The sequence below is a fragment of the Falco rusticolus genome, chromosome 8 (assembly GCF_015220075.1).
Source record: "Falco rusticolus isolate bFalRus1 chromosome 8, bFalRus1.pri, whole genome shotgun sequence".
Taxonomy (NCBI): domain Eukaryota; kingdom Metazoa; phylum Chordata; class Aves; order Falconiformes; family Falconidae; genus Falco; species Falco rusticolus.
Window position 1 is genome coordinate 6,420,079 of NC_051194.1, and position 13,899 is coordinate 6,433,977.

The 13,899-nt window shown below is 39.7% G+C and overlaps 1 protein-coding gene across 3 annotated transcripts in view; it reads right to left on the minus strand.

Annotated features, from left to right (window-relative positions):
- The window catches only part of RNF130 (ring finger protein 130), a 51,815-nt gene that overhangs the window by 17,319 nt on the left and 20,597 nt on the right, over positions 1–13,899 (minus strand). For all 3 annotated transcript variants that reach the window (XM_037397403.1, XM_037397404.1, XM_037397402.1), the window contains exons 3-5: positions 10,223–10,473; positions 6,666–6,737; positions 4,700–4,782 (exon numbers count right to left, since the gene is read on the minus strand). In XM_037397403.1, the coding sequence (XP_037253300.1) occupies positions 4,700–4,782; positions 6,666–6,737; positions 10,223–10,473 (406 nt within the window). The remainder of the gene's footprint in view (positions 1–4,699; positions 4,783–6,665; positions 6,738–10,222; positions 10,474–13,899) is intronic.

A 13,899-nucleotide genomic window follows, 5' to 3' on the forward strand; every position in this document is an offset into this window, starting at 1 on the left:
GTCATTAGCAGTTTCATATATTAAATGCACCAAAACAGCTCGACTATTTTTGTGACCTTGTAATTCTTTGCTTTTAGTTCCTAAACCTTCAAGGATGTTTATTAATGTGTTTCAAAAAAGTGCAGTTTTCCGAAGGTTATTTATTGATTTAGATCAGCATGGCTCTGCCTACTACTTATGCCATTTATCTACTCCTTAAAAAGCTTGCTGATACCATCACTGTGGCTCAGGCTTTGTCTGGATTTCTCTGCTTAGAAGAGTTAAAAAGCAGTTATACAGCAATGAAGATAGTAAACACATGAATTATTTCAAAACAGTCTGACAAAGTAAGCCCTTGCATTTTCTGCCATCATAAAACTTCTCTATAGTCATATTTCTGTCACTTGTTTTCCAAAACGATAAATCGGGAGTTCCTAGTAAGTTGCTCTAGGTCATGGCAGCTGATGATGTTCCCCCAGGAGCCACACACCAGGGAGGCAAGTGTGACACAGCTTTTGCTGCTTGTCCAGCCTTGGGGCTGGAGGAAGCACGGCCGGCAGCCAGGCTGGTAGCACTGAAGGAGTCTCCCATGTGGGCAAAATGCCAAACAGGTGACCTGCAGGTATTTTTCCACTCTGTCAGCATACCCAAGCCAGTTGCCCTCCAGCTTGTAATAAACACCATAATGTCAACTCCGTTGTACAACACAGCTTCTTTGCAGCATTTCATAGGAAAAAACTGAGTTAGAAATCTCTTTTGGTGGCGTAACACCTCTGAATTCACACGTCACATAAGGAGAAGCATTTGAGCAAGTTTACAAGTGCTGTTTCCCAAGAGCTCACTACACTTCCCTGCTTTCAGGGCAGCATCCCATCGAAGGGACCTGATCAACGTGCTGCTGCAAAGTAGCATCTTCGGCTACTGCTGAAGGCTGCTGCCCCCCTCGCCCTGGGGTACAACCCCCCCAGCCAGCCTGTCCAGCAGCACACAGGTCCTTCCTGCCCTGCTGCAGGCAGCCCTTTGCAGCCAGCACAGCTGAGGAGATGCCCGGCCTGCTGCGGCAGGGAGGAAGGCGCATCTCCTGCAGGCAGGCAAGGCAGCCTCAGCGCTCTTCAAATACCTAGTACTGCTGGGGGAAAGGAGAGGCTGCCCTCGCAAGCAGGTAGCAGAGAAAATGGGAGCTGTGCAGAGGCATTGCAGTAATTGGAAAGGATGGCATTGAGATATTGTGTTAATTTGGTCTTCAGAAAAAACACACCAACCCAAAAAAAGGCAGCTATTTGCAGCAGCACAGAATCAAACAGGTGACAATCTGGCTTAGTCACTTTCCCCCTTCTTGCCCAGTACAGGAATTAAGAGTTTGCCTCAAAAGCCATTTATTTTAACATGTTCACTACTCTTAATTCTCTTCCTGCCTTGTAAATTCCTTCCTTCCCAGGCCATCTTTCTGCCCTTTCCAATCTCTCTGCTTCCCTCTGATCTGTCACTTTGCTCTCCCCCATCTCTTATCTCTCACTAGTCTGTCACACTACCCCACTCCTGATTCACTTTTCACCTGGTGCCCGTTCACCTGCTAGATGCAGCACTGTGATGGTAAAGTACAACTATCCAAATAAAGAGAACTGTCCAGGAGATTTGCCTCTTGCAAGAATCCTTCTGACATTTGCTTGCTCTACTTATTTTTAGCTTACATAATGATACTCACAAAAGACAGAGACATCCCTCAGGCTTGTAAGCTTAAGACAGATGGCTGCCTTATCCCTCTGTGCACTAAAAGCTATAGGTACGCCCATAGGCTGCTGGTGCTGAACATACTTCTCTCTCTGAAGCACAGAATTAATGATAAATTTAACTGCATTGTTTGCAACCATTTTCACTTTATTTTTAAATTGGCTACAATTTCCCACCTGCCACAAAACTTCACAAATACGCTGTTTCACCACAGAATTTTAGGTGCAACTCACTCAGCTGCTGGTAGGTTTTGCCTGCTGTGTATCTGCCCAGACCAGACTCCTCTCTGCTGAGGTACAGAGTGACAGACCATACTTAACTGCAGAGAACAATTGTGGTAAAGGTAAACGCTACTTTTAAATTGATGAAAGCCAGCAAGGATGTCATATGTCAGCAATTCCTACTGCCTAATGATTATAGCTTCCTCAACAGGCACAGTTAGAAAAACTTCCAGCCCTTCATTTGCCTCCCTTTGGTTGAGCCATTTTCTCCATGGTTGTCTTGCAATTTATTTTCTCATCAGGCTTAAAGATTCTCTTGGAGGTTGGTTTTTTTTTCATGTATGTGCTGTTTCTTGTTTAGTGTTTTGTTTTGTGTTTTTTAACTAACTTTGCATGTTGCACTAAAATGAGAGGTTGAAGTATCAGGAAGCTGAAAGAGATTAAACCTCCAAAACAAGATCTGGGGAGAAGCATCTTAGATGATGAGGACTGAAAAGTCTTACATGCAATCTGAAATTTAATGGGCTCCTCTCTGCAGGTACTGGTTGGCTCTTCATCTACAAATAGAAAAATGTCTTGTGGAAAACATCCTTCTCAATGTTTCTGTCTAGCCAAAATGGTTTTGCACTCAACAAAGCTGAGCTGCAGCAGATGAAAAGTAAGATTTTTAAAAAAGAGAAGTAGAAAGTGAACATAAAAGTTGTCATACAGCCTTCGGCAGGAATGTAACCTGAGCCTTCACTGACCTTATACTCTTGTGAAAAAACAGAGCAGAAAAGGATCTACACAAGAGCTTTGATATCTCCTTTACATGGGAGATTGCACTGGGGAAGGTTGTACTGAGCTGGCAGCCAGGTGCACCTTCATCCAGCTCTCTGAAGCAGCTGTAACAATCCCCGAGCTTCCCGTCTGCAGGATTGCAGCTCAAAGGTATCTGAAGAGAATGGACTTTAATTTTTTTTAATTAATAAAATAATTGAGTATCCTCTTGGTTAAATGGTCTGTGTCTTATCTGCTGACACTAGCAACATATCCATTGCTTGGACTGTGGCCGTTGCTTAACTATGAAAGTTGATTCTGCCTTGTGCTTAGTGGGAGAAGATGCTTTCTGACCAGATAAAGATTTTTTCTTTCTTTGTTGGCAAGGCCCTGCCTATGACCTCTGTTCAGTATGAGAAAACCAGTCACAGAGGAGTTGAACTTGTGAACCTCCATTCTGCATCCTTGAACCTCATAGTACCACCCTGTACTACAGAAGCGAAGTCTTCCTAAGAGGCAGTTTATCAAACAATCATCTTACTGGTCCAAAACTGGTGTGCAGTTTCCAAAGTTCCTCCTCTAACTTTCAAATAATCTTCTACATAAATCAAAGACTAGGGTTTAATTCATATATGCAAGCTTCACTTGAGATTACAGTATAGGACATAACTCCCTGGAATGTTAAGACTTGGGAGTACATTTTTTGGGGCAAGAGGACATCACCTTTGAGTAGAAGTGACAGAATTCTGATAAACAAATGCACACACATCCTCACGTCCAAAAGCTCCCACATCTTTACAGATCTAAGATCAAAATCTTCTATTTCCAAATATTTTAATGGAGTTTCTAAACAAACGTTTGTAGGGTATATTAACTGAACAACACACTGAGAACCTAAAACAGATCATTGTTTCCCAGAGTCCAAAAGGTAAAGAACATAGAGCAAAGTAAACTGAATTAAACTTCTGGCTTCAGAAGAAGAATCCACATTTTGATCATTAAGATACAAAATAATACTGGTTTCCTTTTATGATGATCGAAATCCATTATGCAATAGAGAAAAATATTCCAGCCATTCAGAACAGCCTGCAGGAGGATTTAGAAGACCAATAATGAGCTCTTACGCACTGCTGCTGCATGACTGATGATTGACTCCAACAGTATGACACTGTTGCTTCTAGAGTATCATGCAGAACACTATTTATATACCAAGCACAGGCCAAATTACTGGATTTGGCTCTATATACACAACATAACTTACACGTGTTATTTGTGTCTGGAAATAAGAAGAAAGTTTTGCATTTCAGAATGAAAGGGAAAGATGTTCTTGGTAATGCTTCAGGCTACCAAAACGTACCAATTCATCAAAACCAATCACCAGATGGAAAAGTACTTAAATGCACCTCCCACAGAGCAAATACCCTGAAACAACTCAAAAATGGAAGTGGAATGGAAACAAACTGAAAATCTGTAAGTGTCAACAGAATGGCATAAAAGGAGGAAGTTGCCACATTTTAAGCACCAGTGCAGAATATCCAGCAATTACAAATCTCCAGGCACAAACCAAGAGTGCACTTGCAGTGGACAGCTCAGGGCCTGATTGATGTCAGAGGAGATATGAAGGGTGGAAAGACCGCATTTCTGTTTCCTACACTGTTTCAGAAGCCAGCAGCCAATGTTGCACATCTACTGTGCAGAATGCTGCAGCTGTGCCTGGTTGACTATACTTAATGTTTTTGTGTCTGCCCACTGCTTGGTCCTTAGATCTGCACATGTGCCCCCCCATCCCTTACAATCTTAGTATCTCCAGTGCTGATATACCCAAACTGCCCATCTTTAAGATCAGCACTCAACTTCACATCTTCTGGTATTATAGTCTAAAATAAAGTGGCTGTTATTAGGACTGGAAACATTAACAGATGTGTAAATTACAATGCATGTATTACATGAAATGAAGCAAAGGAGCACAAAAAGAATAGTTTCCAAACAAAGCAACTTTACTAGCTTACTTGCATGGTAAAATGCGAACAACATCGTTCTGCTTGTAACTCTCAATGCAGACAGCACAATGATCAAAGTCTGGGTCTGTTTCCTAAAATGAATAGAATGAAAATTCAAGTCAAGAGCTGAGGCTATGACAAACGTAAAAGTAGCTGTGACTGGTACATGAACTGTATTGCGCCGGGTGGCTGTTACTAAGATACAAAAGCAGTGACTGGGTTGTTAATATTCCAACACATCTTGACAAAGAAAAGTATCATACACACAAAACTCTCCCCTCATTTGGAGCTGGTAAATGATCATTTGAAACAAGCTAAGACCCAAGATGATTCTAATATTCAGTTGAATCACTATAAAATGTAGCAGCAATTTTCCTAGAGGCTTTACTTCAGCTTGGACCTAAACCTTCTATTTTATTCAGGATTTGGTTTTTTTGGCAGGATAAGAATTCTGGTATTCCCTTTCATAGTCAGAACTAGCAAATTTTACGTATTTCAGAGCAGTCCCATTTTTTTGTCTGTGCTTACTTGCAGAATTATCATTCTTATTCAGACATGAAAACGAGGATCGCTAACTGACTGGCTCCCTTTTTCCTCTGTTTTCCAGAAGTTATGATTTTTTTAAAAAATTATTATTTTTTTAAAAACATGGGAATTTAAAGTTTCTAATGGAAAAGGACTGCCATCATTTGGATGTAGATATGGCATCAGCAATATGTATTTAAAATGTTTGTGCTTGTGACACAAAATAGACTGTGCCTTCTCTTAGTTCAAGTTCATTATTCTTTTCAATGTCAGCAAGCTACTAGCAAGACACCGAGACAGGAACCACATCAAACAATAGCTGCTCCCTGGTCAGCTCCGGTCAGGGCTGCATGCAGAGAATTCCGATGGGCTGCTCTGATGAAGGACAGGTTTTCTCCTACTCTATTCACCTGTGTGTGCATTTCATGCCATCTGTACCATAACCTCCAAGTCACTTACCAGTTTTGAATTTATGCTGTCAAAACATCATCTTTTCTTTCAATATGGAAAAGTTCCTGTTATCTCTATGTACTCCCATACCCACAGGAAAGATTTAGTACAGTGGGCTGTCTTGAAATAAAACCACACAGGGAGGGAGAAAGAGCAGGAAGACAGTTTTTCTGCCTTCTTTCTGGAAGCAAATTTTTCCATCACTTCCTAATCTCCCACTGCTGATAGTGTTGATAAGGAAGATAAAAAGGAATCACACTAAAAAGGCCCAAAGAAATAATCTTCTCTCAAAAATTAAATCATAGCCAGAATTCCCTTGCCTTTTGCAAATTAAAGAGCAAAAATTAAGCAAGATTAAATGACTATTTTTGCCTTTCAGAATCAAAGACAAAGCACTACTGCTCATAAAAGTGGAAAAAGTTTAGGATTTAACACACCATATATTTTAGTTTATATACTGGCAAAACCTATCCTTGGATTTACTATCTTTATTGATTTACTATCAATCAACCAATAAATAAAATAAACATTTACTATCTTTAATGAAATACCTGTTTATACTCCCCCACCCAGATTACTGGATATTCATATTTTACGTTAGAGATTGTCCTTTATTACCCATCTTCTAGATTTATTTTTACTTTACACAACTTACATATGGAATGATTCTAAGCTTAACAGAATTTCACATAAACAATGCTAGCCCTACGTACTCGCCAGCACAAACCCCAGCCAGCTAGCACACAAAACCACTCTGTCACAGTTGCCAGACAAAGTGCAAGTAGTATTTAAGCAAGAAAAATTTCTTTGAAACATACAGGTTTGCAGTATCCATTGATACCAACAGGTACACAAAACACTGTGCTACAGGACAAAGTAAGCCTCCACCAAGAAAGGCAAGGTCATAAATCAGAAGCAGAAAGGAACACCAGATTGTTTCCCTTGGCAAAAATTAAAACATGATGCTCAAGTTTACGATGTTGAAATCTTATTATTATACCTTATCACCCTTCTTTACTGTCCTGGTTGTCAATTTACCGATGGCTTTCTTGGCAGCATCTCCAAGACGACGCTAATAAAGTGACAAAGAAGAGAACACAAGTTAACCCTGATAATGAAGCTTCATTACTGTCCTTTATAATGACTGACTTAGCTGAATACTAAGCCTGCAATACACACTATGGCAGTGGGCCAACACGTAAGACAAAAAGCATATACAGCCAAGCACACAGATTTGTCAGGCTCAAAAAAGCCAGCAGTTGAGCCCACAAATGCACTCAATAAGCATGGGCATAAACCTCATGGACCATGTAAGAGTCCACAAAAGCAATCCAACATTTATGTGACAAAACTAATCAAACCCAGCCTGCAGGATAAAAGCCGAAGCAACATGCCCTCCCAATGATTTCAGCTATATTTTGTTCATATTGGTTTTTTATTCAGTGTGCTGTAGTATACCCCTTGTTCTTTTCTTAAGCTTGCATTTTTATTTTCTTATTCTTCCCCTAAGCAGGCTGATCTTGTTTTGAGATGTAAGAGATCCTCTCAGTGTAACCTAGTTTCTCTCTTGCTATTGAAACACCAGGATCTCAAATAGAAAAAAAATACGGGTCACAAAATCTAAATAAGCCAATACAGACTTAAATAAAGCTGAAACGAATACTGGTTTGAAGATGAACCTCTATCTGAATGTAAAAGCCACGCTACTTTTTTGTTGTTTATACTGTTTTTAGTGACCACCACTGTTGGATGGAAGAAGCAACTTCTGAAATTCAAGTGCCAACTCCTACTGCAATGCCCTGATCCCAGCCAACAAAGAATGGCTGTTTGCCAGCTGGTCCATGGGATCCCAGAGAGGACACTGAATGGAACAAAGCTCATGTCTTCTAGTTTCAGGACCAAGAGACATCAGATTTCATTTACATTGACTGGATAAAGGGAAGTTCATGTATTTCATCCTTCACTTCCACCTTGTACTAAATATTCTGCCTTTGAAAGAGATGGGCTCTTTCAGAGAATGTAAACTGTGCCTATCAAAACCTCCCATATAGCTTGTAACAAATGCGGGGTTTTTGTGCCCACCTTCTATACAGTTGGAAATCAAATCCTGCATAAGGTGTATCCCCTTGTACCATACGTTTTCTCTGCATACACACTGAAACTAAGGTGGCTGCTTTTAATTGAGAAACACAAAAACCTCAGAAGCCCACCACAACCAACAGTACCATTATTATTCTAGAATTACATATGTGCTTTTTTAATGCTTTCTACAGAAAACCTGCTCTTTTTATGTTTTTTTAGAGCATGGACTTGAAAAAAATCACTCAGTTTGAACTACTGAAGCATAACCACACAGGAAATGCAGCACCAGAAACAGAGCTGGGATGGGGAAATTATATGCTTCCTGAAGTCAGAAATCTCATCCTAACTTCAACATGTGAGAAATTGGGCAATTTAAGCAAATCTAAATTACATGTCCTGGAACAAGCATATAGGCCAGAGTACTTAATGACACAGAACATGCTGGCACACTGCTGGAGTAGATAACCATAACCAAAAGTGTGATTACTAAGAAAGGAATAAGGCTGAAAGCATTTAACTTAAATGTTCAACACTACCAACTAAGTAATTGTGGGCAGTATTTTCGTTTAGTTGTACCACATATGACTGTATATGCACTACAAGAAATCTTAAAGAAGGATTATTTTCCTATTGGAAGCATAACATTTCAGCAAAACTCTTCCAAAAAGTATACATCTTCTCTTATTTACATAAGTATGCTAAACAATAACTTCCTTCACTTTCATTTAAGAGATTCACCTCTTCCATTTTCTAATTTTAACAAATACTTTTTAATGGTAACATTGGAAATGCTCGGGATTTGCTATTTTGATAAATTAAGGCACAGGCATACAGCACATGCTTGCTTTTAAAACCAGAACTGTCTTGATGGAAAAGGCCACCACCACATGCAAGAGTTTCATGCCTCTGGCGGAAGTGCACAAGAGCAATGATGTGAATACCACTATCTACAAAACAGCATGTTTTTGATTTTTTTTAAAAGTGTCTCTTGACATAACTTAAAAACAAGATCATAGCCTAAACCAAGTTATTTCATCACTAACAGTACAGCCTTCTCTCTGTGAAAGCTCTCAAAGCGCTTCAAAAATAAGCCACAGCTGTCGCCACCTTCTTATTAAAGTTTAATAAGCTCAGCTTTTTAAACTGCATAAAATTTTCATCAAGTTTCTCCTGACCTTTGTACAAATCTAAAGAAAGAAAAAAGGTCATAAGAGCCCTTTCCCCATGGAGCAACTGTTTTGAATCATGGACATTTGGAAGAAGCCTAGAACCATGTAGGGGATAGAGAAGGCACAATTTAGTATTCCACAGACATCCATTGAATAACGGTTATATTTAAACTTTCACCATCCCAAGGGACCACACTAAGTACTGGTTACAGTGTGGTCATTTAAGAATGACATCCTTAGGAAAATCTACAGGATGCCCATGGGACCTGCAGCATCAGACACTATTTATAGGAACTAAAAAGGAAATCCTTTGTCATAACTGAGGCTTTATAAGTCTGTATTTGTTTTAAGTTTGACAAAACACCAAAGCACTGCTTCACAGTGAGCTCCTATGCATTATCCATAATTCAGGGGAAAGGGGGGGACAATGACTAGAGGTCAGCAGCTTTGTAAGTTAGCCCTGATGGAGAGATACAAAAGCAAAGACAGCACAGTGGACTTGCTGAGGTTTACTGACCCTTCTCAATAAAAGCCAAGGCACACCATGGAGGCAGTAGGCCATTAAGTCCACACTAGTAAAACATTTACTCCTAAAGTTTAATCCGTATTTGAGTTGATGACTTGATTTAGTCAAGATCTGAGTAAGAACTGAATTAAGTTCAGATTAAATTAGGAGTTGAAGAAGAATGTAAGAAAGGCATATTTGACAAAATTGTAATTACAAGGTATGACCAGGAGAATTAGGCAGTCCATACCAAGTGCGATCTTGAATAAAGCTGAGATCACTAAGTAGCTCCATACCTAAGTTTTCTTAGCCTAACATTCATGACAGTTTATAGTTTGGAAATACCTTTATACAACTTCTGAATTACCTTAACTATTACTGAAGCTATCCTTAAGAACATGGATAGAATTCATAACATTAGCTCTGTGTTCTCCTACACTACCAAATTCATTCACAATTTAACTTTCCTCCCCATTCCCAAGTACATACAGTATGCAATATTCAGTCAACATAGATTCGGTCTTCCTCTTGGACTTAGACTCACCAACCCCCAAACATTTAGCTTCAGTTCTGTTCTTTCCTGTCATGTAATAAGATCTTGAACTGGTGCTGCTCAGGACAAACACACTTCACTAAGTAAAAATCCTTGTCTGGCAACATGCTTTGCCTTGGAACAAAGAGGTTCTGAATGCTAGTTTGATGGAAATTCCTTAGAAATTATTTGTTCTCTATTGACTACTGTATACAGAAATATCACCTCCAGAACTTGTGGGGGGAGGGAAGAAAAAGGAGTCCCCTTACCTGATTCCTGTCACGTGCACTTGTGTACCTGATCTTCTGGATGAAGTAAAATATTAACCATGCTGAAGAAATTATCATCAACACAATGAATGATATTGACACAAAGACTAGAGAGCCCCGACTGAAGTTTTTTGGAGGAACACGGGACCCCACTGCTATTGCCATCAGGACAGAGATATTCTTTTCCAAGTAATTCAGGATCTCCTTAACCTTTGATTCTGTAATCATGACAGCAACAATGTCTCCAGTTCCTATAAAAAAGAAAAAAATATTTAATTTACATTTTAAATTAACATGGCATGCCACTCAAGATTTTCCAAAAGCAAAGCTGTTCAACAACCTCTGAGGTTTTTTAATCTAATCCACTTATGGCACATGGAACATGTTCCTGGGCACTCAACTCATGGCTTGTCCTTCAAACCCAGGTTTTCAAATTAGGGCACTAACATGCAAACTGTCTGCAGCTCCACACATAGCAAGATCTTTTACCAGTGGTTACACAGTACTTCCCATAATTTAATTACTGTATGCAGTCTGAACTAGCTTTCAAAAGTACATTTATTCCAGATTTGAGGCTCTGAATAGCCGAATAGGCCACTCACAGAAAAGCAGATGAGTTCAATGATATTGCTAGAGTGGTCTTAGTACACACAGTGCTGTGTTAAAGTTGCTCTGGAGAGTTACGCAAGGTCCCCTGCAAGCTTGTGCAGCTTTCACAGGCCACCAAGGTTGTCAAAGATCTGTAAATCACAATTCCAGCACAGAAGCAAAGCCAAACTTCTACCTACATCACTTCAGAGAGAAGTGAAAGTAAAGTGAATAAGCCTGGTTGCAAAGTAGAAAAGAAATGAGAAAAAAAACTTGAGAGGTTTGAGCGCTGTTTTTATCACTCATACAAAGACATGCTTGATAAGATCACAAAGAGGCTGTCAGCTTCATCAGCTCCATTTCGAATGCGTAGCCCATCTGGTTTTCATAGTGTCTTGCCTCTAAGCTACCTCCTGCCCCAAAGAGAAAATTATCGGTACAAGAGTAAGAATTAAACCACAAGACTTCCTGAAAAAAGAACAAAGTCACCTGTAGAGCAGAGAGAGCACCTATGTTTTAAAAGCAGAGGCCGCATTGGGGAGAGAAAAAAAAAAAAAAAAAAAAAAAAAAAGGATCTTGAACTCAGGGCAGTTCTGAAATTCTGATAGACGTTCAAAAGAAAGCAAAGTTTATAGGAAAACCAAAGCCAAAAAGAAAAAATCCTTGCGAGTGCTATTCTCATTCATCCAGCTCTATGTGCTTCCTATACTAAAACCGCTTTCAAGACCTATTTTCAAAACGCTTGCAAAATCTGCTCATCTGTTTGCTCCATCTGCTTGCTCCAATTGACATTCCCTCAGAGAGAAACCGTATAATGCAAGTGACTTCAGTATTGAGGTTTTGGATTTAGAGTTGATTTAAGTTACAGACAACCTACTGTGACAGTAAAGAGAGAACATGAGGTCCTGTTTTAAAAGACTTTGAACACATTACTTGTGTTAATCAAAATCTGATTTCTAAGAAGTTATTGTATGCACAAAATGATGCAGAAGATGCAAAAGCACATCATCTTGGAAACCCAGGGCACAATAAGTCAGGGCGAAGGACCCAGACAGCTATACAGTTTGCCAAAATGGGGGCTTTACCAGAGTTGTGTAGCAATCTCAAATGTTATCACTCTTACCATTCACCATGCCACATAGCAACTTTTACAGTCCCTGTCCTCAGTTTTCAGAGCAAGTTCCCCAACATTGGTGTTGTACACTGTGCTGACAGAAGTACTTAGAAGAATCAAATCAGATAATCGCAGAAATTAAGATTTGCACAATAATTTAAAAGAATACTCCACAGCTCCAGAGCTGTTTTCCTGCAAGAAATTTCAACTTTTATTTATTTAAAATTGAAATGGTAAAGACATTAACACCTTGTCCTAGTAATGGGTCTAAGTGGGAAAAGAATGTTTAACATTACCTTCTGAATATTTTTTGAAATAAGTGTCACAGTAACTCAAAAGCTTTAAATAGCAACCAAACCCCAACACAATTCACGGATACAACTTACTTAATCACTAATATACCACGGATTCACACAAGATCCACTTCAGTCCAGCTCTCTAGAGACACTTCAGTTTGAGATGTACTGAGTTAGGTTTCCTGCAAACTAACCAAGATATTTGATAGGCAGCAAAGCTCAGAAACAGAGCAAAAATCCATTACTTGCTTTAGAGGAAATCCGCTCAGATTCCTGTCTGTCCAGTTGGGAAGAGTCCCTGCCCAGATGTGCAGCACTTAATTACAGAACAAGAGCCACCTTTCCTGCAAGATTCTGATTGTAGATGCAGCATGTGTTCATGCAACCCCAAACCCCTGCAGCTCAGATGGTGCAAGATCAATCAAGAGCAGATAAATTATACTGATTGATATTTTCCCTAGGCTTCACTTCTGTTCTGCGTATCTAGTTTGTATAGTGAAGGAAGGCAGGGAAGGGTGCAGGAGGGACCGTATTTCCCAGAGCATGTGTTTCTGCTAAGGTTCCCCAGTAGGTATTTATTTGCACCGAGGAATTATATTAGTATCAAAATATCAGTCCAAAGCACTCAGTGTAGCATTTTGACATGATTTACAGTCATCTGCAAAGAGAAGCTGACCATGATTTTTCAATACTAGTCCAGTTCTGTCTGCATCAAAAGCTGAAGCCTCCACCTATTCCCTGCTGCAGAGGGAATGAGACAAAGCTGACAATCTGTAATGTGTTTTATATAAAGCCCAGCACAAAGGGAACCTCTGGCATCACTGCAAAGTGATTTGCATTCCAAGTCACTCAACTGGGAACAGCCCAAGTGCTACTGTTGCCTCTGACCCTGCAAGAGCCAAGGAGAACTGCAGAAAAGAAAAATAAATTGTGCCGTTTAACATACTGAAGCTCAGCGGAAACTGGGACTTGGTTCATCCATATTTTTGTCAGGGGCATCACCCTAAATAATTTTAGCGAGAGCTCCCTGTTTGAGAACAATTGGGCCCAGGAGGAGACACTGACTCGTTTATTTTAAGCACCTTGAAACCCTGCATTTCTGAAATGTAAATGGGAAAAAAAAAATCCTCAGGTGAACACAGAAACACTAACTGTGCAAAAGTTAGAAGATGGTCTTACTACATAATCTTACAAAAAACAATACTCTTCTCAGCCAAGAACTCTGTTCAGAGAGAAGAAGCTGGAATGCTAACTAAACCAAACGAACTACACACTCAACCACAGATGACGAGCTAGGACAGACGGTAGGCAAAAGATAAATATTGATGCCTGTAAAAATAAATCATTTAATTGCTATCATCCAAGCCCAGACAGCTCTTTCTAGCTTGCAATTTTACCATGTGCATGTTTAATTAGGATAGTTATACAACTCTTTAGAAAGTCAATAGAAAGTAATCTCAAAGAAAAACTAGTAGTCTCACTCATGACAAGCAAATAATTGTTTCCTTTTGTGTTTGCTTTTTGATTCTTGACTATCAAATGTTTGTCTGAAGCTCAAAAATGTGGACAACTTGGCCAGGATACCAAGCTCAGGACAGGCATGGTTCAAACGGCAGGCTTCAGACAGCTTCCATCCATCTATTGTCCCTTGGAGGATGCAGGAAATGGCAGCCTGGCAA